At 37.2% G+C, this 27,533-nt stretch overlaps 1 protein-coding gene across 3 annotated transcripts in view; it reads left to right on the top strand.

The window, feature by feature from the left end:
* Positions 1-27,533, top strand: part of LOC136875011 (cytoplasmic dynein 1 intermediate chain) — a 210,977-nt gene that overhangs the window by 137,595 nt on the left and 45,849 nt on the right. For all 3 annotated transcript variants that reach the window (XM_067148726.2, XM_067148727.2, XM_067148725.2), the window contains 2 exons: positions 5,753-6,007; positions 22,075-22,192. In XM_067148726.2, coding sequence (XP_067004827.2) covers positions 5,753-6,007; positions 22,075-22,192 — 373 coding nt within the window. The remainder of the gene's footprint in view (positions 1-5,752; positions 6,008-22,074; positions 22,193-27,533) is intronic.

Below are 27,533 nucleotides of genomic sequence, written 5' to 3'. Positions count from 1 at the left end.
AAAATAAAACTTAAATTCTGTCCAAATATATCATTTCAAATGTATATCAATTCCTTAAGTAGTTGATTTTGATATGGATTCAAACAATGGGCAGAAGGTATTAAGATGACAGTAAGTAAGCCAACTGATTTTAATCTAAATCTAGCCTTCGAAATCCCTTAAGGGCAATGGCCTCCTGCTAAGCAGGGCTTTGCTCGGATAAACTTGTTAAGTGAGCGGTCCTAAAGAGTGTGAAAGCATCATGTGGTGGACTTTTCTTGCCTGTTAGTGACACATTTCTAACCTATACATCTTGTCTGTTATGTATTCTTGTTCATCTATCTAAATGCATACAAAATTTTAATTTACATTTTTACACTTAGAGGAGTTCTTCAAGGGTCTTCCATTCTTCTGTCTATTACTCTTCTTGTCCACTGTGCATCAGCAATTTTCTTGAATTAATTAGCCCATTGGATCCTCTGCCTTCCTACGTTTCTCTTGCCGATTCTAGGATCCCACAATGTTAGTCTGTGTGTCCACCTCTTGTGCTCCATTCTTGCTGTGTGGCCTCCCCATTGCCACTTCAATCTGTCCGCTATGTTGAGTGCATCTCTTACACCGGTCCTTCTGTGTATCTCCTCGTTCCTCATTCTGTCTTTCAGCGTGATGTTGAGGATTTTCCTTTCCATCCTGCTTTGGGCTACTTGCAGCGTTTTTCTTTGCTTCGAAGTTAATGACCAGGTTTGGTATCCATAAAGCATTACTGGTAGTACACACTTCTCCTGGACTGTGGTCTTCATACTTAGCTTCAGGGATTTATCCCCTAAAATGAATTTCAGGGACCAGAATTTTTTTAACGCTTGATCAATTCTTCTTTAAATTTCTTTCTCCATATTGTTGTGGAATGCTACGTTCTGGCCCAGGTACGTGTAGTCCTGTACGTACTCCAATGGTTCACCATCTATGTGTATGGGTTCTGCTGTTGCATTGGTCAACAGCTTCGTTTTTCTTGGTTTTATGGATAGGCCAGTTTTCTTGCTGACCTTGTCTAGTTCCTTTAATATGTTCCAAGTCCGATGCTGATTTTGCTATCAGCATGATGTGTGTCAGTCTTAGTCCATCTATGTTGATGCTGTATTTAGTTTTCCATTTCAGTTTCCTGAACTGATTTTCTAGCAGGCATGTGAAGAGTTTCGGTGATAATGGGTTTCCCTGTTTTACACCTCTCCCTAGCTCAGAGCTCGTACCCTCCATCTCTGTCCTTACTTTTTCCTGGCGGTTTTCGTAGATTTTTGCTAAAAGTCTGATATATCCTTTCTGAATGTTTTGGTCTCTAGAGTTGTAGGACATATTTGTGTTCCATGCAGTCAAAGGCTTTGTTATAGTCTACAAATGCTATATACGCCTTGAGGTTGAATTCTTGCAGTTTTTCAATGAGTTGGTTTACTCTTTTGTAGGTGGTCCACCGTGCTGAATCCTGATCTAGAACCTGCTTGTTCCATAGGTTGGTTCTCAAGTGTCTTTGACATTTTCTTAGTTAGGATTTTTGTGAACAGTTTATATAGACTTTGCAGTAGACTTATCGGTCTATAGTTGTTGATGTCGTCTTCCTAGGCTTTTGACAAAACTTATTGACACAAACATTTCCGTATGAGAACTGCTGATGATATACCATCAAGATTATGCTCGTAGTTACTGGGATGTTGCACAGTTCATAGCACAGGAGACTTGGTCTGGAGATTCTAGCAAGATTTGTGATGTCTGTCTCGAGTTAGAGCGTTGCCCATCACTACTTTGAAGACTTTCATTTGGAGTGTGGCATTGTATGAATGTGAAACGTGGATGTTAACTAGCTCAGAGAGAGAGAGAGAGAGAGAGAGAGAGAGAGAGAGAGAGAGCGCGCGCTTTTGAAATGTGGTGTTACAAAAGAATGCTGAAGGTGAGATGGATAGATTGAATGACAAATGAAGATACTGAAGCAAATTGGTGAGAGGAGCTTGATTTGGCTATATTTGACTAGAAGAGGGGATAGAATGATAGTACACATTTAAGACACACAGAACTTGTTCACTTGGTTTTTGAGGGAAGTGCAGGCAGAAAGAACAGTAGGGGTAGACCAAGGTATGAATATGACAAAACAGATTGGAGCAGATGTAGGATGGAATAGTTATGTAGAAATGAAAAGGTTAGCACAGGATAGGGTGGCATGGAGAGTTGCATCAAACCAGTCTATGAACTGATGACTCAAACAACAACAAACTCGTATCACCTGATAAAACAGTAGAAATGTTTCTGACCACTGTAAACAGATTCCCTTTCCAAGTGTTGTGCTTCACTACTGATGTTGGTTGTACCTTCTAAATCTTTTACCATATTATTTGTTTTGACCATTAGGATTTGCAACACCACCCCATTTTCTTAATTAGTTTCCCAAAGATCATTCTACTCGATATTCTATTGAGAAGTTCAGCAAACAATACTTCTATTGACAGAACTGATCTGGGTGGTCAATCTGTTGACTGGTCTTCATGAATTTTTTTCTCGAAGACTTCTAATAAATTACACATAGGGTCTCCTTGAACAGCCTTTTCTGATAGTAGCTATTAGCATCTATGGCAAAATCAGTCCTGCATTGTCCCGACATTTCAGCATTATTTAGTTTTAGGTTTCTTCAACTCAAGGAGTGTATTCTCTAGATGAATAGATAACATTTTCATTTTTTCATCTTTAGGCGATATTTCAAGTTCGATATCTGTTATGACATAACCAGTCTAGATTGGGTTTCGTGGCATCTATATAATAATGAACACCGTGCTGGTATGAAACATCATTGAGACAAAGCTTTGTCCGCTGGAAACCACCTCTTTATCGCAGTAATAAGTACATTAGTCTTGGCGATTGTCACTGGGTGTTGGCAAATTATGAATATGGTTTGTGCCTATCTGAACAATCAAATCATCAGGATTTTCTTTAATACTGTGACAGTTCACATGTGCTGCCAGTTGACCTACTCATATGCTTGGATAGCAGTATGCATTAGCCTCTTCAGGTCCAACACTCTTTATCACAGAGTTCCGCACTATTAAGGTTCGGGGTTGTTTCTGCTTCAGTAACCAACAGGATTTTCTTCATTTCTTTTACACTGCGGTTGAGTTGCATTCTGTGCTTTCATTTTCATATTCTGACTTAAACCTGAAAACTGTTTTGTGTCACCAAATTATTCCATAAAGTTTCCTAAATGTAACATGTGGCTGGGTATGCCTAAAATTCTTAGACTGAACCTCTTCAAAATCTCTCCTGCATTTCAGTATTATTTAGTTTTAGGTTTCTTCAACTCAAGGAGTACATTCTATAGATCAATAGATAACATTCTGATTATTTCATCTTTAGACTATATTTCAAGTTCAAGATTTTATCCTGAAACTTAAATGCAAGAAGTCCAAAGTGAGGTTATCGGAAATGAGGTCTGCCAGATCACACTCTTCGCTACCAAACTTATTCTTAAATTTGCATGCATCATCATTACTCTCATATTAAGTTCCATTGCACATTTCACACACATTATTACTGAACATTGCACTCCGAGAGAAAAGTAGATCACTGTTTACCAACATGATAAAATTTGTACAAACTAAATTTGAAAAAAATTTGAATACATACAGTAAGAGTTGCTTCTGTATGTTCTGTAAGCAGCAAAGGTGCAGAAGAAATTGGCTTTTTACGAAAGTGTGGTGCACTAATTTTTGGAGTGACCCTCATTTCTTGTTCCAGGCAGATAATCACGCTAATGGATTTATTGGGCATATTGTAAGTTTCACATTATTTACAAACATTTCTTTGTATTCTTTATACAAGAGCTAGCCTGGGTAACTCAGGCAGTAGAGTGCTGGCTTTCTGAGCTCAAGTTGGCAGGTTTGATCCCAGCCCAGCGTGATGGTATTTGAAATTTGAAAACCATAAAAGTAGTTAGTGGGACATAAAATCAATAGAATTATCATTATTTCTTTATACAAGAGTTATTGACAACTTCTTTTCTGCTAACTGGTAAATTACACTGTTAATGAAGTTACATTGCATTGCATCGCATGAATTTTTGAAGAGAGAATTTTTCAGAGACGCATAGCTCTTCTCTTCTTAACACGTTCAGTACCAGCTTCTGAGCGGGACACTTGAATGCCTGGACCGGCCATTTTGATGCCCGGCCCTCTTGACTTGCATCACTTAATACAATTTACAATTACTCCTAACCTATAAATGTTAGAAAAATGATACTTTGTACTTACCACTAGTAAATATTTAGGGTGTGATATCTGGTGTCACAGGTTTCAAAATACGTCTAATTTTATACAGCCTATCTGTATTTTCGGCATAATGATTACTGTCACCGAAGTGAAGAAATGAAAGAATATGAAGGAAGCGTATTCGAAACATTGTATTAGAAAATATCGGAGTATGAAAAACAGGGTCTTCGGTCCAGTACATTTTTATATCAGGATTTTGGACTAATCGGTTTCCACAATTGCATGATCGAAATCTTTGTGAAAGGCCGCGCGCCGCACTTATCACTTGACTCGCGTATAGATTGGTCTGCTCACACACATACTGATAAAATTCGTCATTCATGAATATACTCACGTAACTCAAAATATCTTGCTTATATTTTATTTGAACGTTTATACCTGAATTCTCTGTAAATGGTGGAACGGGTGGGCAATAACTAGGATGATATGTATCAGGCACTTCACTTTTCTCTATAGGCCTATCTGATTCGGGAATCGGAATATTCTCGTCACTCTCACTTTCACTCTCTGAGTCTATTTCAGGAATAAGTTCAGCACCAGAATAATCATTGTGAACAATACTTAATACTTTTTCTTCCGTAAGAAACTTTGTTTTATAGGCCATTACACTACACTCGGTAAGAACGACATGCACTGCATTGAAATGTCAAGTACCGTCTTGACGCACGAGGAAGTACTGAGATATTCCCGCTAAAACAGCTAAGATAAAAATAAGCCCACTCAACGTGACGGTTATCTCAAAAAGGTCAACCAACTTCCTGCTACAACCAGTAACGCTGGCTAAGGTGTAAGAATGTATAGATGACGAATATAAACAGCATTGCTTCGCGCGGAACATTAAACGTCTTACGCCGTCCACGGCCCGCAGCATAGAAGCAAGCTTAAACGTCTTACGCCGTCCACGGTCCGCAATGAGTTAAGATGTTGTCTCCAAAAGGAGGTAGACGATCCACACGGCCAGCTCAGATCTTGATGCTGCAGCCACACCATTTGAATTTATTGGAATATCTCTCAGGATCTTTAATGCAGTGGTTTCCCATTGCCTTCTGCATCCTAATGCCATTGACCAAACTGGTTCCTCCGCTTTGGGGAACAATTTCTTGTCCCCAGGACAATAGAGTGCCCTTACCCATACCCGCTCATCCACTCCCAAAGAGACTGTTGGCACTTGGTATAGGGAATCTCCTTATACCGGGAGATAATTGGTCCCTTCATTCGTTAGCCGCCTGCATATAAAAATTATTTTTATATGCAGTCGTTGCCCCCCTCTCTACCACGGGGAGGTGAATGTCAGGATTTCACCGTCATTGAAACAAGGACTAATGGCATTTCCTTGTTTCTCTGGTTCTTTAGCTCTAGCCAATAATTATTAAATTACTCGTCAGTGGCAACTTGTATTGCAATCATCTGGTAGCATTGACTAGTTACTAGCAGTCGTTCAAGAGCTTGACTGATGTACTTTTTATTTGCAGAGATGAGCAGTCCGGTGCTAGACTTTTCCTGAATCGTTGCTTTTATGAAGAGCGCTGGTCACGAAATCGTTGTGTAACTTCTCTTAGTTGGTCTCCAAACTTTCCTGAACTTCTGGCTGCCAGTTACCATCGTAATGAGGACTCTCCAAATGATCCTGAAGGAGTGTGCTTGATATGGAATACAAAGTACAAGAAGACTACACCAGAGTATATTTTCTATTGCCAGTCACCAGTCCTTAGTACTACATTTTCAAGGTGAGAAACTTGTAATATTAGCCTGTTTAATGTGACTGGTGACTCAGCTGAGATATTCACGCTGAAAATGGTTTTTCAATGAATCACTAACCATGCAACCACAGCAAGCACTACATTTGAATCCTATGGCCATTGACGTAGAGCAACCCTTCACCTTTCTCTCACTTCTTTGCTCCAATATGTACATAAAATGCACTATGGATAACTTCCTCCTCCTTCTTCTTCTTGGTCTTTTCCCAATTATATAGGTTGGTAGGTACATTGTATGGGTTTAACCAAGTTTTATGGCCAGATGTCCTTCCCGACACCAATCCTATGTGGAGGAATATGTTTCAGTGGTGATTTGTAGTCTGATGTGTTGAAATACACTGATATAACTTTGAACGATTTAAAACCTTCAATACTGTAGTAGGTAACAGGTAAAGGAAATACGGATATGCGATGGCTTCTAGAGACAATTTTATTTTCCTGATAAGTAATGTTAACAATTGTCCCACTTATTACATACCTTTAATTTTTTTTTTAGATTCATGTTGTTTACTGAAATGAAATGATGTGGCATATGGCTTTTAGTGCCGGGAGTGTCCGAGGACAAGTTCAGCTCACCAGATGCAGGTCTTATGATTTGACTTCTAATAAATTACACATATGGTCTCCTTGAACAGCCTTTTCTAAATAGCTTCAAGTAATACTTCCTGATGATGCACTTTCTGTAAATAGCCTATTAAGTTCTGTGGGAACCAAAAGAGTTGGCCGTGCAGTTTGAGTCACGTAGCTATCGGCTTGCATTCAGGAGATAGTGGGTTCAAACCCCACTGTCGGCAGCCCTGAAGATGGTTTTTCATGGTTTCCCGTTTTCACACCAGGCAAATGCTGGGGCTGTGCCTTAAGGCCACGGTTGCTTCCTTCCCATTTCTAGCACTTTCTATTCCATTGTTGCCATGAGACCTACAGTATTTGTGTCTGTGCGACATAAAGCAAATACAGTTCAACAACAATAAAGGTGTTTAAATTAATCCACCTCATTCAGTACTTTTATTTTCACTTATAGTGGTTACCTAAATAGACTATAAGTTAAATGGGACATGTTTCATCCTCAGTTAAGGGCATCTTCAGCCTAAAAACAATCATCAAAAGTACAGCTAATATTAAAAGTGGAAGCCAAACGTTTAGCCGGTTATTAAAATTTGACACATAAAAATGTGAAAAATGATACAATATATAAAGATGCTAATGAAACACTGTCAATGATTAAACTATAATCTTGTCGGAGACTAAAACTTCTTCCATTAAAATTCCAATTAAAACAGTTCATTTAAAATATTAGTGGAATACTAAAGTGGTAATAATATAAAGCCAACGACATGAGGGCGTGAACACAAGCATAAACATGATTGTCATAAATACAATATGTCCAAGGCCGCTGATGAAATTCGTGAGCATAAAGTGTGACAGAAGCATCAGTTGAAAAATTGTAAGTGGCACTTAGCATCGGTAGGTAATACTGTTGGCTGAAACCTTGCCAGGAAATGTCAGTAGATACTGAAATAATGTTTTATGTTAGTTGAAAGTTGTTATTTTTTATCTACTATTGTGTTGGTTGCTGTCCTTCTGTTGGCTCCGAGTCTCATGTTGTAACTGTAGCTCTCTTTCTTTAGGTTTTACGTTCCAATTGAACCGAGGAACCTCGGTCCTACACAATACAATAGGACCTACATGTACATTCTAATACCCACAGCACAACTTCAAAATAAGAAGACCATGCCACCAGCAGTGACCGGACTATTCCTCAGTACCATATTATGAACAAGATTTTAATGTGTTTACAAACCTTTTTTATCATATCAAAGCAAAAATTCATAGAAAGTGCTTCAGCTCGTGTATAAGACTAATACGTCGCTAACGCATAGCTATCTCTAGACATTTTACGTGAACTATTTTAAATGTGACAATTTACGAATTTTATCTGGTCTGTGTGTCTGTTGCTATATGCAAATCTATTCACTTGCTTGGTTTTATCTATGGCTGATGATGACATTGTATACGTGTCGAAACTGGTACCATTATAATTAAAATGTTGTAACATAACCTATGTGCAACAGTTATGTATTGAAAAGGTGGATTCTGTTATATTAAATTACTTTTGTGATTCTCGGTTCAATATGGAATGGCCATGAAGTTTATAACTTTAGACAGATTAGAGCCCTCGCCGCAGGAGGGAGGTCGCAGAAAGTTATGCAAAAAGAGGAAATGGCCTTGAATTTTGGAGAGTAAATTATAGCTTCGGGAAGCCATTAGACTAAGGAAAGTTCAGTTTTGCTCTCCGGTTTTCGTTGATAATGCTGAATAACCCAGTAAGCCTGTTTGTGATTATATTTTGCATTCCATTCAGAAGTTAGAAATGTATTCATTGTTGAGTGATGCAGTGAATAGTAGCAAATATTCGTCACACGATAGACAACCATAATGATTAGGAACATGATCGTGTGAAGTTGACTAGAGTGGTGCATATTTGTCTTGTGGTAGCCCTGTTATAGATACTGAAAAAGTCGTGAAATCATTTATTAACGACAACAAATCCAAGAAATGGACAGGCATCTGCATCCTTCAACGTCGGTAGATATGTTGAAACTCACACCGTCAAGTTTAGACTCAAATCGATCAAAGTGTTCTTGCATTCAAGATGACTGTCAAAGTTATTTTTCTCGCACATGGCTGAGTTTAACCGCTAAATAATTCACGGTCGAAGAGTGTGATCTGCAATAATGCGCTGATACTTTTACGGGGCCCCGACTGCAAATGTTTTTATGTTTATCAGGTATTTTACGCATCTTGTAATACGTTGTTTTTATTTAACCACTCAGCGTGGAGTGCCGTACACTGCACGCAGACTCCCTAACGCTCTCTGTCGCGGAGTAGCAGCTTCTGATTAGTGCTTCTATACAGCGAATATTTCTTGAACCATTACAAATGTAGTAAGATATATCTATAGATGAAGCATCGATCTTTCATTTGATGTGTATAGCCTATCTATCTTTTTAACGATCACATATGATATATTGGGTCCGAAAAACCAAGAAGTTATCATGGCAGCTAAATGTGTTCTTGTGGTCGCAAATTCGAAAATTAACGATGTTTTACCAAATGATGATATGGTAAGTTTAGTTTTGTTAAGCAAGGACTAGGATATAGAATTCGAGAGTGAAAGTATTGATCTGACAGTGATAATGCTTTAGATACACAGAAAAAATCGGCCGTTATTGATGATGGGTTTATGTGAGAAGATGTGGATAATTGTGGCAAAGGGACATGTTTACGGCAAATTATGGGTCCCGGAAAGCTGCAAAGAACTGCTTAATGTCCTGTATGAAAAAGTTTCACTTGTTGTCTACTGTGGAGTTCGTAATGATGATAGTAGAATAGGCAGATATTTATTCTCAACATCACGTGTGGTCACACGGTATGTTATTTCCATTTTGATCGAGGGTAAACGAATGTGTGCCAGTTACTGTGGAGGAAATGTATCTAGTTTTTGCACTGTGTATGTTAATGAGTATAGTACAGAAACCTGTATTGAGATCTTATTTCTCAAAACATCCGGATACTAGTTACTAATATATTTTGTTCAACCATATCTCTTGCTCGATTTGAAAGCTCAGAAGATTCCTCCCCTTCGTTGACCTTGGATAATTCCAGTAAATTATGTTGTTTGTGTGTTTATGCATTAATAATATACTGAACATTTTGGTAAAATTCATTGAACCACTTATGGTTTATGCCCAATTAACTAAAAGCCTGCACTCATAGCATGCTTGGTGCTATACTCCTCCTGCAGCACAGGGTAGCCAAGTAGTGAAATTCATCCCACCCAAAGAGGTTAATAAGCCCCAGTGGAAAAGGTTTTCATGTTATCTCTTTTCTTTTTCACATCTTTTAATACTCTCAGCGCATCTTCAGAAATGGTAGATAGCCTATATCTTTCTCTGCATTTGTACATACACAACGTAAAATACACGTATGTTGGGAAGAAAAACATATGAAGGGTTTATATATCCACGTTGGATAGTTTTTATTCATGTATTCAATAGTATGTTTTCTCGCTTAACGCTTTGTTTTCTTGTCGCCTGCAGAAATGCCTAACAAGGTTTTACTGAATAGACTAACCTCTGAAATCAGTCATCCACCCTGTGCCATATCTTGTGGTGCATCACATTGTTATTTCATTTCAGTACATAATTTCAAAATTCAGCGACGATTTATTTCAGTCTTTATTTATAACGAGTTGACTACTGCTATCGGCCATGTTATTTACGCATTTATTATGAAAACATGTTCTCTTTCATTTCGAATTGTGCGATGAGTATTAGGCCTCCTAATCTACTCCAATATCGCCTTCAAATTCAAATGTCGATGAGAGCGCTACCTAGTGCACATAGCAAAAAATCTATACCAAAGTAGATCGATCACATTCAATATAATCGCTAGAGTGCATAAATATTGATATTGGAAAAAATTACATACACTCAATCGCTCATAATAATGGTTGCATCAGTGATAGGGTTCCGCTGTTACCAAAGGATAACACTCAGTTTAATATGGGAATTTTCAAGGGACAGAAAAAGGCTGTCGTTATAATGGAGTTCTTGCTATATGCCATACTCGCTGTAGTGGACTTCTGCTGTATTACATTCAGGATTGCAGTTCTACACTAGTGTCCAAAAGTTAAGCATTATCACTAGATGAGGCCATACCGCCTAATAGGAATGTCAGACGGATTGCTGAACAAACAAAAGCTGACTCACACACTAAGTCACACAATTCGTCCAGTGTTCCACAACAAAATATGTTTGATCACCAGACTCAAATTTGCCTGTTTGCTTCCACTCTAATTTAGCCTAATTTAGCAAGCCCTCGCCAGAGGTCAGATGGACAGTGCTATTTGTATTGCCACCAGGATGCGGTAGATTACCGGCCACTTCCGGGGATGAGACGCGTGGGAGTGAGATGAAGCAGATACGGACAGTCTGTCGCGTAGTGAGGACAATGACATAGTAGTCAATGCAACTAGCATATTTGGTGTTTATGTGAATTTAAATGTGTGTAGCGAGTGTTCTTGCATTGTGTATTTAAGTGTGTAAATATATCTTGTTAATATTTCCACAGGAATCCAGTGATATGAACCGACTACCTACCTCGTGTCCTATACTATCTATAGTCCACTACATTCCTCGTGCTATCCTACCTAAACCTTGTACATATCCTAATTCACTCAATTAAACTCGTCCACATTCCTATCACACCTCAATTCAAAATATGTTGTGAATATGGTGTGTGGTTACCCTTAATGGCCACGTAGCAATGTGGCATGCTCTGTCAGATGGTCCAAGAGCTGTTGTGGCAGTCGGTCCCATTCCTCTGAAAGGGAAATGCGAAGGTCTTGGAGGGTCCTTGGTGGAGGCTGACGGGATGCAGTTCACCTCCCCAATGCATCCCATGCATGTTCTATAGGATTCAGATCCTCAAACCTTGCTGGCCAGTCCATGCGATGAATGTCTTCCGCAGCCAGAAATTCATCCACCAGAGCTGCACGGTGCGGTCGGGCATTATCGTCCATTAAGAGGAAGTCTGGACCAACTGCACCTCTGATGAGTCGAACATGTGGTCTCAGTACCTCATCCCTGTATCTCCGAGTATTAAGTGTTCCTCGGATCACCCATGAAGATGTGCAGGTCCGTATGGCCATTCAACATGATGCCGCCCCACACCATGACGCCACCACCACCATACTTGTCCCATTCCACAATGTTTCTGTGGTTGTATCAGCTACCTGGTTCTCTCCAGATTAACGTGCGATGGGAATCGTTCTACAAACTGAAGCGGGATTCATCTGTGAAGAGCACATGCCTCCATCATTCATGGTCCAGTTTCGATGTTGACGGCTCCACAGTAAACGGGCCCGTCTTTGTGCTGGAGTGAGCGGGACGCACACGACTGGATGTTGGGCAAACAGCCCTGCTGTTCTGAGCCTCTGGTACACAGTTTGCCGGGAAATGGCAACCCCTGAGACGGCTGAAAGCTCCGCCGACAATTGTCTTGCAGGTGCACTTCGATTTTGTCGGGCGGTTAAGGCCAGATATCGGTCCTGCTGTGGGGTGGTTACCCTTGGTTGACTTGGTACTGGCCTACAACTAACATCTCCTTTGTCTCAAAATCATCTCCAAAGCCTGGAAATTACACTTTGTAGCACATTCAAGGAACGGCGACTTTGGTCTGTGTCTGCCGTGCTTTTTAGGTGGCCGAGTATTGTACTCTGCAAAATAGGGTCCAAATGGCGTTGTTGTCCCATTATGTTGTCATGTTCACCACGAGGCTACACTTCACACGCTAGGTAACAGGGCAAACATGACTAAGGGAGTATGGGGCGCAGGCACTGGCTGTGTTTACCTTGCGGTTACGCCACTAGTCAAAGCAGGGAACACTCCTTTCCTATACAAAGCGAACACTTAAGGTTGGTTGGTGCATATGTCATGCGATTTGCGGTCTATTTCCTGTTGCCCTGCTTACTCGTAACTTATGCTTAACTTTTGGACACTAGTGTAGTTGCCTGTAAAAAAAAAAAAAAAAAATCAAATCTTAGAATTTTACCCCCATTAAAGTTATATTTGGAATTTTATCTTCATAGGAAATAATACAATCTCAAAAATGATGCACAGTTTCATTTGTATAAGAATAAGGTCTCCTGCGTCCAGGATGCTTGGCGTCAAAGAAATCCAGGACTAGTTTCGGTAGGAATCTCAGGGTAAACGTTTAAAATATATATTTTTTTGTATATATACATATATACGGTGTTTTAAACATGGATCCAAATATAAAAGAATACAATTACTCACGCCTGAGTTCAAAACACATTTGATGGACGTCTCCACCAATATCCAAATGTAACGACGATTATTCAAAATGTAATTGCCTTAATCTAAGCTTACATACTATACCAATGGTCTATAAATAATGTCAAGGTTTATCTTACTAACAATTATTTATTCATGAGAAAAAGTAAATTAATATGATGGATAAAGAAGTTTAAGTCTCAATTGAAAAATCCCAAATTAATTAAATCTGAACAATATTCTTGAATTATTCATATGTATTCCTTTTAAATTGTATAACTTCAAATAATCATCATTGATCAGGATATTTAATTTAACTTCACCTTGGCATGAAAAGAAATAATGAATAAATTTATGAATGTTTACAAATTTGCATGGGTGGGAATCATTTAAATTAATTATAAGATCTTGTAGATGGTAATGTAATTATGGTAATGTAATTATAATCTTTTTTTTTTAAATCACGATAACAAAAATCTTTGCATTTTCCCGAAGTTTTCTTAAGTTAGACATATGCAGAATAAGAATAGTTTCTCCCTATGTAGCTTTCAGTGGCTACCGTTTTTTTTTAAATTATCTAATTATTATCTAACAGTATTGCATTAATATTGATGCTACGTGGAAAACGAATAATCATGTCATAAATGACTGGGGTAGCTTCTCAATTGAATAATTATTCCAACATGTCACTTTGTGAAATTCAATTAATATCAAGTATAGGGAATACTATAGATGAAAATCCGAAGTTATACAGCCATAAAATATTTCTGAAGGCATATTAGTGACTATATATATGTCAATAACTATCTGCCATTACTTGTCATAACCAACTACTACAAGGTAAGAGTAAGCACCTGTCATTCAAATGTACCTTAAATTGAATAATTGTAGGTATCAGACTAACTTTTGAAGATAATGCCCTATCAGTGTTCCTCAAGTATTGTATTTATGCTACAGCGTAACAATATTTTCAAATGCATGTTATTGATCTACACTCAAGAATGTTCAATGCATTTCCGTTTGTCATATAGATACGGGTGGAAATTATAGTTTCTAATGAACACAAATAAAACTTTTGAAAATTGCACAGACTATTGTATTAAGAAAGTAACTGGTACTTGTAAATTCCTTACAGAGGGCAATAATAATTGTGGTCAGCTGTCTTTACTCAAATATAGCTGGTGCAAGAAGCTGCTGCGTTGCGATCATTTTTTTCTTAATTTCCATTATCATTCACAGGAGATTGAATATGTTGAAGGGGATTAAACAGGACTGCCACATTATTGGCGAGTATGTAATTGTTTAATCTGTACATAATAATACATATATGTTTAAATGTTTACCTTGAATATTTCTATCCCTCCCGCGATTGCAATACAACCACAAGTTAGTATTTAATTCTGTCTTTAAAACATGTATAGATTGACAAGTTTTGTGATTGTGTTATGATTTCAAAGAAATTAATACATAGTTTAACAGGCGTAAAATGTTTACAAGGTTCACTGCCAGTCGCAGTGGGGTGAAGGGATTCCTTTAGACAGTAAGCCTGTTAAAGTGGTGAGGCCTCGCCAGAGCATGGGAATTGGCTTCAGTCCAAATACAGTCGCTGGATGTAACGGATGACTAGTACCAACTTAGATAAGTACAGAAAACTTTCTTAAAGTTACTAAGGTGACAGTGGAGGACTACTAAAGTCAAAATTTGTCTTATTTGTTCATCACCAAGTCACAATCATTGACAATTTTATATGACATAAACAATATTTTGCATACATACGCATGATTTAAAGTTATTAGATAGAATCTGAGGATGTTCTTCAAGAATAAAACATGTCATTCTTTAATATCGTGTAATTTTTTTTACAAGTGTGTCATAGTATTATGTGTTATAATTAGTGTTTTTGACAGACTGAAAAGGTTTAAAATTGCTCTAATATGTCTTGACTGTCTGTAAGGAGGGTGTTCTTGTCAACAGCTTTCAGCGCACCTCATGAAGAGCGAGAGGGCCCATAAAGTTCCTTTAGTTTGTCGTAGAAATTCCGAAGCTCTCTGGTATCAGAAAAATTCTGTAGTTCCTTGGTTTCCTGCTGCCACCATTCATTTTACATCCGTCTTATATCGGCCTGAAATTTCAACTAAAGCTCTTGGAAATGTGATTTCTACACTACAGAGGAAGGGTCTTGTGTAAAGGATAAGTAGGCTTCCTTTTCTTTTTTTACTAACTTAATTTCATAATGTTTTTTTTAATCATCAAACCAGTCATTTCTCTTTCCTTTCTCATAGCCAATTTTTTTTCTGTCGAATGTTTGATGATAGTTTGAAGTGTGGCCCATTCCAGCTCTATATCCTTGGTATTGATTTGATTGGAAGTCAGTTGCTCTGTTATGGCATTTTATAATTCCTTAGCAACAGTTTCATTTTGAAGTTAGGAAGTATTAAATTTCTTCCTTGAAGGGTTTGTGAAACTAGTATGTAGTTTCTGGTGCACCAAAATTCTGAGTTGGCTGATAAGAAGTCTGTGATCCATCCAACAGTCATAGATGTTTCTAGCTGTCTTTGTGATGACTTCTTTCTTGTCACATTGTTGAGTTATGACATAATCAGAGAGGTGCCAGTGTTTTGAATGAGGGTGCATCCATGTAGTCTTGTATCTGATTGGTAAATGGAATTGTGTGTTGGTGATAGAGTTCATGCTCACCACAGAGGCCAAGTAGAAATAATCAATTTACATTACAGTTTCCTATGCCTTGATTGCCCATGACATTATCCCATAGCCGATTATCTCTACCCACTCTAGCATTGTAGTCACTGTGTAATAATAATTTATCCATGGTGGGCACTTTGGAAAGTTTTGTATTTAGTTGATGGTAGAATCTACAAAAAGAAATGTCTATCAATAAATGCAAAAATAAAACACTACAACACAATTATAAAACCGGAAGCCACATATGCAGCAGAAACACTTTTTCACCTGAATAAACAATCAAAGACTGACAGACTTCAGAAAAATTGAAAGGAGGATTGGAAGAACCTGCATCAACAAAAAATACCAGAAAAATGGACAGTGGCGGTTAATACCTAATAAAGTCATGTACAAAGAGCTAGAACCCATTACAGATACTATGCATAAGAGGAGACTGGGATTCTTTGGACATGTCATGAGGATGCAGGATTCGAGACTTCTGAAACAACTAGTACAACACAATCTCGTCTCAAAAAATACCACAACAGGCTGTAAATGGATCAGAGAAGTAAGAAAGGATCTGAAGAAAATAGGCCTTACAATAGAAGACACCACAAGTAAGATAAAATTGAATACAAAACTCAAGAATACAAACTTCCACTTTACCCTTACACAAAACAAACCAGCAACAAGCATATTTTCAACTGAGGAAAGGGCACGAAGATCGGAGTGTCTGAAGAAGTAGTGGGAGGACCGCAAAGCCCAAACAATCCCTTCAAAGAGACCTAAACGACGGGCTGACTAAAGTTGTCCTATGTGGTCATAAAAGAAGAAGAAGATGGTAGAATAGATTCGTAGAATTTTCAGAGCTGTCCAAAGTAGGAACATAAGCAGAGATGAGTGTGATGAATTAATCTCCAGAGAGTGGTATGTAGGGGGTCATGAGTCTTTCATTAACTGCAGGGTAGGACTTAACCTAAGCATGTTTACCAGTTTATTTTTCACTGCAAATCCAACACCATGAATTTGATGTTCACCTTCATTTTTCCATTTCCAGAAGATGGAATAACCTGAACTAGATTCAGTAAGTTTTCCCTCATTCAGCAATTTAGTTTCACTTAATGTGGCAACATCGATGTTTAACCTTGCTAGCTCATCTGTGCGAGAGCCGTTCATCTTTGAGGTCTGGATTACTGTCTAGTAAAGTTCTGATATTCCATGATCCTATAAGCAAATTTCTCTAATGTTTACGACTGCAAAACAGGGGTGTGCCTCTGGGTGCGGTTTCCCAGCTGGGAACCGAGTGTGGCTACTAATGTTTTGCCCACATTTTCTAAGGCTTTCCCCATTTGGGATGGGCAGTGGTGATCCTAAATAGGCCTGTCCATACGCAGATGCAGGACCGGATCCCTGAGTAGCAACTAAGTCTCAGAAAGGCAACCATCACACTTCTGATGCCAACGTGCAGATCCAAACTAAAAGCTGCAGATTTCACCCTAAATCTGCTTCCACCATACTTATCCCATCATTGTTGGACTTTGTAGGAGTAGCAGGAGAAAATGCCACAAGGATGACTTCGTTTAAGGTGGACCTCAACTTGCAGGGAGGAGGCCCACACACTATGATTTCAGAGCCTTTCACCACAGCACTTGTAGTTCGAGACAGGCAGTAGCAAGCTGCAAAACTGCTACGGACTGCCGCAGACTCCAAATTACTTGAGTAGCGCCTTTATAGCCAGTGTGTCTGGCTTTTTCCTCTTCTGACTTGACAGCCATTGGGAAACATTGGAAATGGATCCTCTTCTGCCTGTTTTGCTGTTGCTGTGTTAGAGGCCTCCATATTTATATCCCCTGGAGAGAGGGTGTCCCAATACAGTAGAGTCTCGATTATCTGACTTAAACGGGACCTGGAGTATGTCGGATCACCAAAAATGTAGGATAATACAGAATAACTTTGAAAATGAACTAAAACAAACAGGAAGGCTATACTGTATTACGTACTGTGTTTTACAGGACTCTATTGACTCATTAATTCAATTGTACAGTAGATGCAGTACTCTGTTCTTACTACGCCTGTAGCCAGGTGCAGACGTCTTGGCTTGGGCTGCAAGAGTTTTGATGACAGCATCTTGAAATTCAGCCCAGTCTTATCACAATTAAAAATCTGATCACCGGATGATCCTTCAGCAAGAATTATTTCTTGAAATTGTCTTTTAAATTTCACAACCTCATCGGATTTAGCTGACAGTTTTTCTCCACAGATATTAAGCTGCCCAATGCCGTACAGTTTTCTCCACCGATCAAGCCACCAAGCACATGCAGTAAAATAAGGGTCCCTTATTAAACTCCTTCTGGATATACACCGCCATTTCTTGCAGAATGGGGCCAGATATTGACAAGCCCTTTTCCTGGTTTTTAGTGAACCAAAGAAATAGTGCTTCACTTACTTTTTCGTAATCACATTTTTCATTGTTTTTTTCTTCTAATTTTCAGTGCATCACTTGTTGCTTTGGTAGAGCACCACTTTTCAATTTATTCCCTTGTATGTTTCCAGTCTGCCACTGTAACACGTCCATCACCATAATCTGAAGCCATTTTTTGGAGAGTTTCCCCTTTGTCCAGTCTCTTTAATCCATTCTACTTGTCTTCCACAGAAACAATCACTTTCTTACGTTTACTCGCCATACTCAGAGGATATGAAAACTATAAAATCCGCACCCAACCAATACTACATTGAACAATCCTACCGCATGACTGCCAGTGCTTGTGCCACAGTCGCACCCTAAAGTTCAAATTTAGCCTACCATTGTTGGACAACACGGAGTGTCGGATAAGCGAAGGTCGGTTGAGCGAGACTCGACTGTATTTTAAAGCCTCCAGGAATTGGGCTACCTGTTGGTCCATGGATCCGAAGATCATCCCTATAGGGAACCTCCTATCTGCCACCTGGGGACACACTCTGAAGGGGGAAGGTTCTCCTGGTTACTCTTTGAAAGTTAACCCCAGCCACATTGGTTGAGAACTTTTTAAAGTGAAAGGTACAGAATTACATACTGTCTTGTTCGTGAAGTGGGGAAGAAGTAAATGTAATTTTATATCGAGAGTATTGCTAGAATATTTTGATAACTATTAATTAATGTACTTAAAGGAAACAACTTTGCCAGGTATAAAAACTACTTTAATAACAAATAAAGCAGGTTGGAGTAAACATATACTTTGTATTTTAATACTTCAAATAAAGCAAAAAAAATAATGTAAAATATAATGTGAGATTATATAACAGAATTGGCAAATAGAAAAGAAAGTTAGATTACAATCCCGAAGACGGTATGAAAAATTTACAATACAACAAATAGAAGAATTGCTTGAGTTAGGAATCACCATAAACTATGACCTGGTATTAATTGTCATCAGTGAATAGCGGAAAGAAAATAAGAGAAAATGACATGTTAGATAATCAACTACACAAGGAAATGTGTAAAAATTGCACACATTGTGTTACCTTAATTAAATAACAACAACATAGTTCCAACACCTTCTAAAAAAAACAAGTTTGCACATGGTCAATAAATAAATAAATAAATAAATAAATAAATAAATAAATAAATAAAATAGGAACACCCACATTGCCAAAAACAAACGATCATGGCCAAAAAAGTAAAAAAAAACACAAAGCAAAGAATTACTTAATCAATTAATTTTAATTTTTTTAAAAATTAAGTATATTCCATCAGGATCCAGAATCATCATCTCAAATCAATGCCAAATAACACCAAAAGGGCAGAATTTCTAAGGTAAAGCCCAAAAAGTTATTAAATAATCTAACACGAAGGCCCAGACATAAGCCCATCAATGCAAATTAACTGCAACAATCGCCCACAAGAAAAAAATTAAGCACACCCACCCACACACTGGGCAGAAAACAGTAGATCATTACAAGAGACCATAAGAAAATAGGAACGCTCGCATAGCCGAAAATAAAAGAGGAAGATCACAGCCAAAAGTGTAAAACGCACGAAGCAAAGAATGTAAACATATCGAGGCCTACCAGAAAGCCATGGTAAATCGTAATTCAATCACAGTCTGTGATAACAAGAAACTCCCACCAAAAATTGCATGATTGAATTAACTAATTACTTCATGGGTAACAGAAATTTTTAAAGGAATAAAAGGGAAAAATATAAAGTTAAAATCAAAAATTAACTGGAAAAGAAATACATTAAATGAAAGGTAATGTTAAGAACAGGATTGGAAAATTTACAAAAGTGAACTTAATATAAGAAATCTGTATGAAGGTTGAAAGTAATGCAAAAAAATATAGGGGCATAATACCCAAAAGAGAAATTAAACCTGCTCTAATATATATATATATATATATATGTATTTCTAACACTATTTAAGGTCTCACAAACAAGGAATGGAAAATGAAAATTAGAATTCATGAACAACCGCATTAATTTAAAAGGGATCATTTATGAGGTTAGAGCCATTATGAGATTAAACATTGGTAGTTTGGTAAGCTAGTTAAACTATTAAAAGTTCTGCTGTGTTTTAAAATTACCTCAACATTTGGATTTATTATGCACCATAATAAAGTATGACATAGATGATTATTAAATATTTTCAGTACAATTTAGGACGAAAAATGTTAACTGACACCATTACTATTAACTATCACAAGTAACTTTAAACATAATATCTATCAATAACACTGAAAATAAAATAGTTTTTTTCTTTCCAACTGAAGCCACAAAGCACCAGTACATTTACGTGTAATATAGGGTGGCTTTGGCAGAAACGCCACACTCAGGCCTTGACTTAAGAGTGGTTTCCTACTCTGTCTGCTGCAGTTTTTGGACAGTAATCATTCAGAATAAATTGTTTTCCTGCTCAGTTCCAGTTACACTCCAAGCGCACCTCAGTTTTATGAGCACAAATAAAAAATAAAAAATTCTTGCATCTGCTGCCTAACTACTTGTAACTAGACTAGCCAATGCTGCAAAGTGAAACTAGTTCCTTATTGGTTAATACATTTTGTCAGCATTCCACTTCATATTTCCTTAAATTAAGTGTTCCCTTTAGTACTAATGATGACCGGGCGAGTTAGCCGTGCGCGTAGAGGCGCGCGGCTGTGAGCTTGCATCCGGGAGATAGTAGGTTCGAATCCCACTATCGGCAGCCCTGAAAATGGTTTTCCGTGGTTTCCCATTTTCACACCAGGCAAATGCTGGGGCTGTACCTTAATTAAGGCCACGGCCGCTTCCTTCCAACTCCTAGGCCTTTCCTATCCCATCGTCGCCATAAGACCTATCTGTGTCGGTGCGACGTAAAGCCCATAGCAAAAAAATAGTACTAATGAAATTGGGTATTTGTCGAATGTTCGATCTGATCCATGATGATGTCTTATCTAAAAGACAGAACTACAAACTTTCTCATTTCACTGGCTTCAGACGAGTATGGTGTGTTGTATCTCAAATAGAATTACTTTTCAGGAAGCAAGAACATCTCATAAATTTGGTATTGTTTTGTATAGGTCATGTACAGTATTTGGATCTGATGGTTGTATAACAACAACATAGGGTATTTGTAAAGAATGTTCTGAACCTACATGCCATGTTAATCTGTGGTATATTATTCTTCCTCTTCCTTTTTCTTTTTTTAACCAATAAGAGATACCAAAATTATTTATGTTATAGACTTATTTAAAAAACATACAAATTACACTTGCAATTGGCAGTAAATGTGTGTAAAAATGAAATGGCATATGGCTTTTAGTGCCGGGAGTGTCCGAGGACATGTTTGGCTCACCAGGTGCAGGTCTTTTGATTTGACTCCCGTAGGCAACCTGTGTGTCGTGATGAAGGTGAAATGATGGTGAAGGCGACACATACACCCAGCCCTCATGCCAGCAAAAGTAACCAATGATGGTTAAAATTCCTGACCCTACCGGGAGTCAAACCCGGGACCTCTGTGGCCAAAGGCCAGCACGCTAACCATTTAGCCATGGAGCTGGACGAGTAAATGTGTATCATCCTAAATAAGGAAAACCCATGATATACCAGTACACCATTTTGACTATTTTTGTAGGTACACTATTTTGGTCCTAAGGCAGTGAATTATGCTAGTACATTTCAACAAATGTCAAAAATGTTTAACCGACATGAATGATGGCATAACTTGACTAGTATATCTTACTATTTGTAAATGAGTTGTCTTAATTGACCTTTGTTGACTCTTACATTATATGAAGCATTCAATTAATTTGATATTGGAATTTAAAAAAAAGTAGTGATGTCAAGAGCTCTCAAACAATTATTGCATTCAAGGGTTAAATTTATCACTGGAGGACAAGAATTGATTGGAATTAAAAAAGAATAGAATTATGCATATATTTAGCTTTTAAGTACAGTAAGCTGTTAATGATTTGGTTGGATTCATAATTGACATATTCCTGCAATGATCTTAATCAGCATTGAGTCTGATGTGATTGCTGTTGCAGGTTTCATCCAAATCTTGTGTTTGGTGGCACTTACTCTGGACAGATTGTACTTTGGGACAACCGTGTACGGAAGAAGACTCCTATCCAGCGGACTCCTCTTTCTGCTAATGCTCATACGGTTAGTGGACATTTTGTATATTTCTCAATATCGATGATGAATAATTGTCTTCAGTACATCCTGCAAGCAACTAGTTGAACGGAGTATCCACATATTGAGTCAATTTACTCTTTTCATGCCTTAACTGGTTCAGACATTGGTGAACGTCAGGCCTAAGTTTGTTCATTGATCTTCGGAGAACTTCAGAACAGCTTTGCAGATGACAGATCAAACTGTTGATGGAGGTCCGATGACGTCCAGGATCACTTTTCATGAATATCTTACAAGATGAGTTGGAGTATTCAGTATTTCCCATCATTGCACATGATGTGTTCAAAATAATGTAGTCCATATTTTTTCAAGATTTTCATCAGCTTTTTATCATAGCTGATTTGCTGCAGGATTATGTTGTTGGTCATGTGGTCCATCCAAGATATTCTGAGCCTTCTTCTATAGATCCAAATTTCAGTTCTCCTCTCAGTTGCTTACGTTAGTGTCCACGGCTCGACCCTGTACAACAGAACACTTTATGATGCACAGTTTGGTCAATTGGCTTAGATCTCTGGAGCATAGGAAGGGTTTCATTTTAGCGAATATTGATCTGGCAATTTCTATTCAGGCTTTTGATTTCTACACTGGGGTTCCACTGTGCTTCCTAGTTAGTTCTGTCCACTCTCTCAATTTCTTATATTTCTGCCATCAGTGTGTATGTACAAAAAAATGTTGTAAATATCAGTGAAAACTTAATTTAAATAAGTAATATAAGTAATAATTCAAACAAATTGCATTAGTTTTGCAGATGACATGGAGTTACTAGCCAGAAATTTAGATCAAGCAAAAACTCAAATATCAGAGCTTCATACCATTGCAAATAAAATTTGCCTTAAAATATCACTTGAGAAAACAGAAGTTATGCTCCAGAAACCAACACCATTAAAAGAAATGCTTATTAACGGTATTAAAATTAAAATTGTAACACAATTCAAATATGTTGGTTAGTTAATAACAAATATTTAAATGAAAAACCTTCAGTTCAGATAAGGGCATACAAGTTATCTTAGGCACAAAAATTAACATGCAAAATTTACAAAACGAAATGCTTACTCATTAATGCAAAACTCAAACATTACAATACAGTCATAAAGCCAGAAGCCACATATGCCACAGAAACATTATTCCATCTAAATGAACAATCCAAAACTGACAGATTACAGCAGATTGAAAGATGAATTGGAAGAACTTGTATCAATAAAAGCTATCAAAAAGATCGACAATGGTGAATAGTATATATATATGAATGTATATCAGAAATTAGAACCCATTACTGATACCATGCACAAGAAAAGACTAGGGTACTTTGGCCACATCCTGAGAATGCCAGATTTGCAACTTCTGAATCAGCTAGTCCAGTACAATCTTGCTTCAAAAAATACAACTGCATGCAGATGGATAAAAGAAATTAGGGAGGATTTGAAAGAAATTGACCTTACACCCAATGACACTATGGATAAGGAAAAAGTAAACAGAACACTTAAAAATATGACTTTCCACTTCAGTCACAAAGAAGAAAATCCCTACTAGAATATTCTCTACACAAGAAAGGGAGGACCACAAGGCTCGGATTCTTCTTCTCCTTTGTAAAATATGTAATATTATTAATGCACTCAATTTTTGTATATTTTATTATGACTTATAGTTATGATATGAGGCAGTAAAATGGTTTTAAATACCTCCACATTTTATGACCATCATCATTGTTGCTTTAGGTAATGTATACAGACTACTGCTTTCTAATTTTGACAGTTTTAAGAACTCAAAATACTTCATATATTTAAAAATAATGTTATGCATTGTAAACCTTGGGAGTATTTTACACAATGTATTGTAACCATTTTCCTCTTGCCCTTGTGCCCTGAAAATGAAACCAATGTTTCTAAATAAAGTTAATATAAAATCTGGTTTTAAACCCCTGTTAAGTAACAAATAGTACGGGAAGGTTTTTATCGTGATCTGCAGTACGACACAAGTACTTCTCATGTTTTCCATTGTGATGTTTTGACGCTGATCTGATACAAATCTTTTGTGGGCTGAGAAGGACTGTTCATCGCATGAAGTTACCGGTGCATATTTTATAAGATTAAATTAGCTGGGTGAAATATCTTCTGGGGACTCCTCTTGTTCACCACTAATGATCTTGCAGACAGAGAGCTTGAAAGGAAAAACTCCATAGTCAGAGTAGGGTTATGTCAATTTTTACCAAGGAAGCAGATATGACAACAGAAGCTGGCTTCATCTTGGCTTTTAAAATTGCAAAAGCAAAAATGCCTTACACAGTGGGGGAGTTTTTCTGAGAAGAACAAGGTATAAGTTATTTCTGTTTTAGAAAACGAAAATAAGAAACTGCAGAAACTGATCAACGAATTGCCCGCTCCTTCTGAACACACAATAGAGAGGCGAGTTTCTGTTATTAGTGTGGATAATTTTAATAATTTACAAATAAATCTAAGCAAGTTCTCAGCAGTAAGTCTGGCTCTGGATGAGTCTACTGATATCAAAGGTAAACAAAAACTAGCCATATTTGTGAGGTATGAGTCAAGGGACTTACAGGTGGTGGAAGTACTTTTAGACCTGGTTACTTTAAAGGATACTACTCGTGGTTGTGACTGAGTTTTACAGAAAAACTCAGTGCCTATCAGTAATATTGTCAGCATTGCTACCGATGGTGCACCATCTATGATTGGCACGAAACAAGGGCTTATTGGGCTTTTAAATGCTGACACATCAGTTCCTGACTTCCTACCTGTACATTGTATTATTCACAGAGAACATTTGGCAGAAAAATATTTTTTGTACCCGCATATTATGCAGGTAGTTCTAAAAATTGTGAACTGTATTCGCTCGTGTGCCAAAACACACCGAAAGTTCAAATTGTTATAGAAGATATGCACAATGACGAGCTTTCTGATGATGTATATTGGTACTGCTTAGTAAGATCTGTAAGCAATGTTCTTGGCAAATTTTTTGAATTACTTGATCCTATCAAACAGTTTATGGAAGAAAAAGGAAAATCATTTCCTGAACTTAATGACAGATGTGGTCCAGCATTTAAAAATGCTAAACATAAATTTACAAGGAAGAGAAAAACTTACTTCTAATTTGGCTCAGACTGTATTTAGCTTTCATAGCAAGTTAAAGCTTTTTGGGAAAGACCTTCAGGCTAAAATATTTTCTCACTTCAAATGTTTGAAGAAAATTACTGAAAGCCTTTTTGACATTCAGGTGGAAACTGGAGATTACGTGAGTAAAACTTCTGGCCTTGCTGAAAAAATCAATGGCAGATTTAATGATTTGAGATCACTTAAACCTTAATTTTAATTCCTGGAAAATCCTTTTGCTGTTGATGTTGTGGGCAATGGCTGTCCTGTTTCATCACCAATAACAAAGGATACAGCAGCTGTAGAGTTGGAGCTACTAGAACTGCAAGTGGATGAAGGACTAAAAGGATTCAAACGAAGTGGTGTTTCTACCATAGAATTTTGGAAGAATGTTCCAGAAGAAAAATATCCGTTAACAATGTTTGGGACTACTTATGTGTGTGAATCACTGTACTCAACGCTTAAATTTATTAAATCTAAATATCAATCTGAAATAACTAATGAACATTTAAGTGAACTTGTGCAAACTGCACTTGCTGATTATCAGCCAGATTTAAAAAAACTAACAGCAAAAAATGAATACTCGAAAAAGCACTTCTCAGAAGTAAAATCTCATTCCTTGGTGTGTATTTGAACAATAATGTTCTGTGTAGTGTAGAAAATAAATGTTCCTTCATCTATCTATCTATCTATCTATCTATCTATCTATCTATCTATCTATCTATCTATATATAAAACAATTTGTACTGACTGACTGACTGATTCATCATTGCCGAGCCAAAACTACTGGACATAATGAAATGAAATTTTGAGGATACATTTATAGTACAATGTAGGTGCTCACTAAAGGATGATTTTTGGATATTCCATCGCCAAGGGGGTGAAAGGGGGGTGAAACTTTAAAATGAGTGTATCAATATCTCAAAACTTGAAAAGTTTACAGATGTAAAAAATTGGTATTTAGAATCCCCTTTAAAAATAAAGAAAAACATACTTTTTTGTTTCTGGAAAATCCTAATAGGAGGGGTGAAAAGGGGTGAAAAATAGGGTGAATGCCTTTAATGAGGACACTTATATCTCAGAAACTGAAGATATTACAGACCTGAAAATTGGTATTTGGGATCTCCTTTAAAAATAAACAAACACTTTTTTTTTTTTTTTGGAAAATCCAATTAATGGAGTTCAAACAGGAGTGACAAATTGGGGTGAATTTTTAGAAAGACTATATCTATAGTATATCTCAGAAACGTAAAATTTTACAGACGTAAAAATTGGTATTTGGAATCTCCTTTAAATGTAAAGAAACATAGGTGATATGTTTTTGGAAACTCCAATTAAGAGGAACTAAAAAGGGGGTGACATTTTAAAATGAGCATTTCTACAGTATATCTCAAAAACTTAACATGTTACCAAAGTAAAAATTAGTATTTTTATCTGTATTAAAATAAACATGTATTTTTTGTTTTCTAAAAAAACACTTGTGTTGGGGGGTGGGGGTAAATGTGACTGAAAATGGGGCTGAATTATATTGATTAGGACACTGATATCTCAAAAGCTGAAGATCTTACAGAAGTGAAATTTGGTATTTGGAATTTCCTTTAAAAATAAATAAATAAATATGTATTTTTTTAATTTTCAGAAATCCACCTGGGGGGGGGGGGTGGGGGGCGGAATTGAAAAATAAGTTGAATTGTTTGTATGATGATACTATTATCTCAAAACTGAAAGATTTTGCAGACATGAAAATTAGTATTTAGAATCTGCTTTAAAATTAAAGAAACACGTATTTTTCAAAAATCCAATGAAATGGGGGGAGGTGAATGAATTGAAAAATTAATTGAATTAATTGTAGCCTATGAGGATATTTACACCTAGTAAACAGTAAAGTTGTTACAGATGTGAAAATTGGTGTTTGGGTCTTCTTTAAAAACAAAGAAAGCATTTTTGGGGGAAAATCATCTTGGGGTTGGGGGTGAAAAGGAGTTGAATTCCTTTTATGAGGACACATTTCTCAGAAACTGAAGATGTTAGAGTCATGATAATTGGTATTTAGAAGATCCTTTACCATTAAAGAAACAAGTATTTTTTGCTGGAAAATTCACTTTGGGGGGGCGGGGGGGGGGGAGGGTGAAATTGAAAGTAAGTGAAAAAAGTGAATTCTTTTTATGGGGATACTTATATCTCAGAACTGAAGGTAACAGACGTGA

Source organism: Anabrus simplex, chromosome 5, assembly GCF_040414725.1.
Source record: "Anabrus simplex isolate iqAnaSimp1 chromosome 5, ASM4041472v1, whole genome shotgun sequence".
Lineage (NCBI taxonomy): Eukaryota > Metazoa > Arthropoda > Insecta > Orthoptera > Tettigoniidae > Anabrus > Anabrus simplex.
This window is presented reverse-complemented; position numbering and strand designations above follow the sequence as displayed.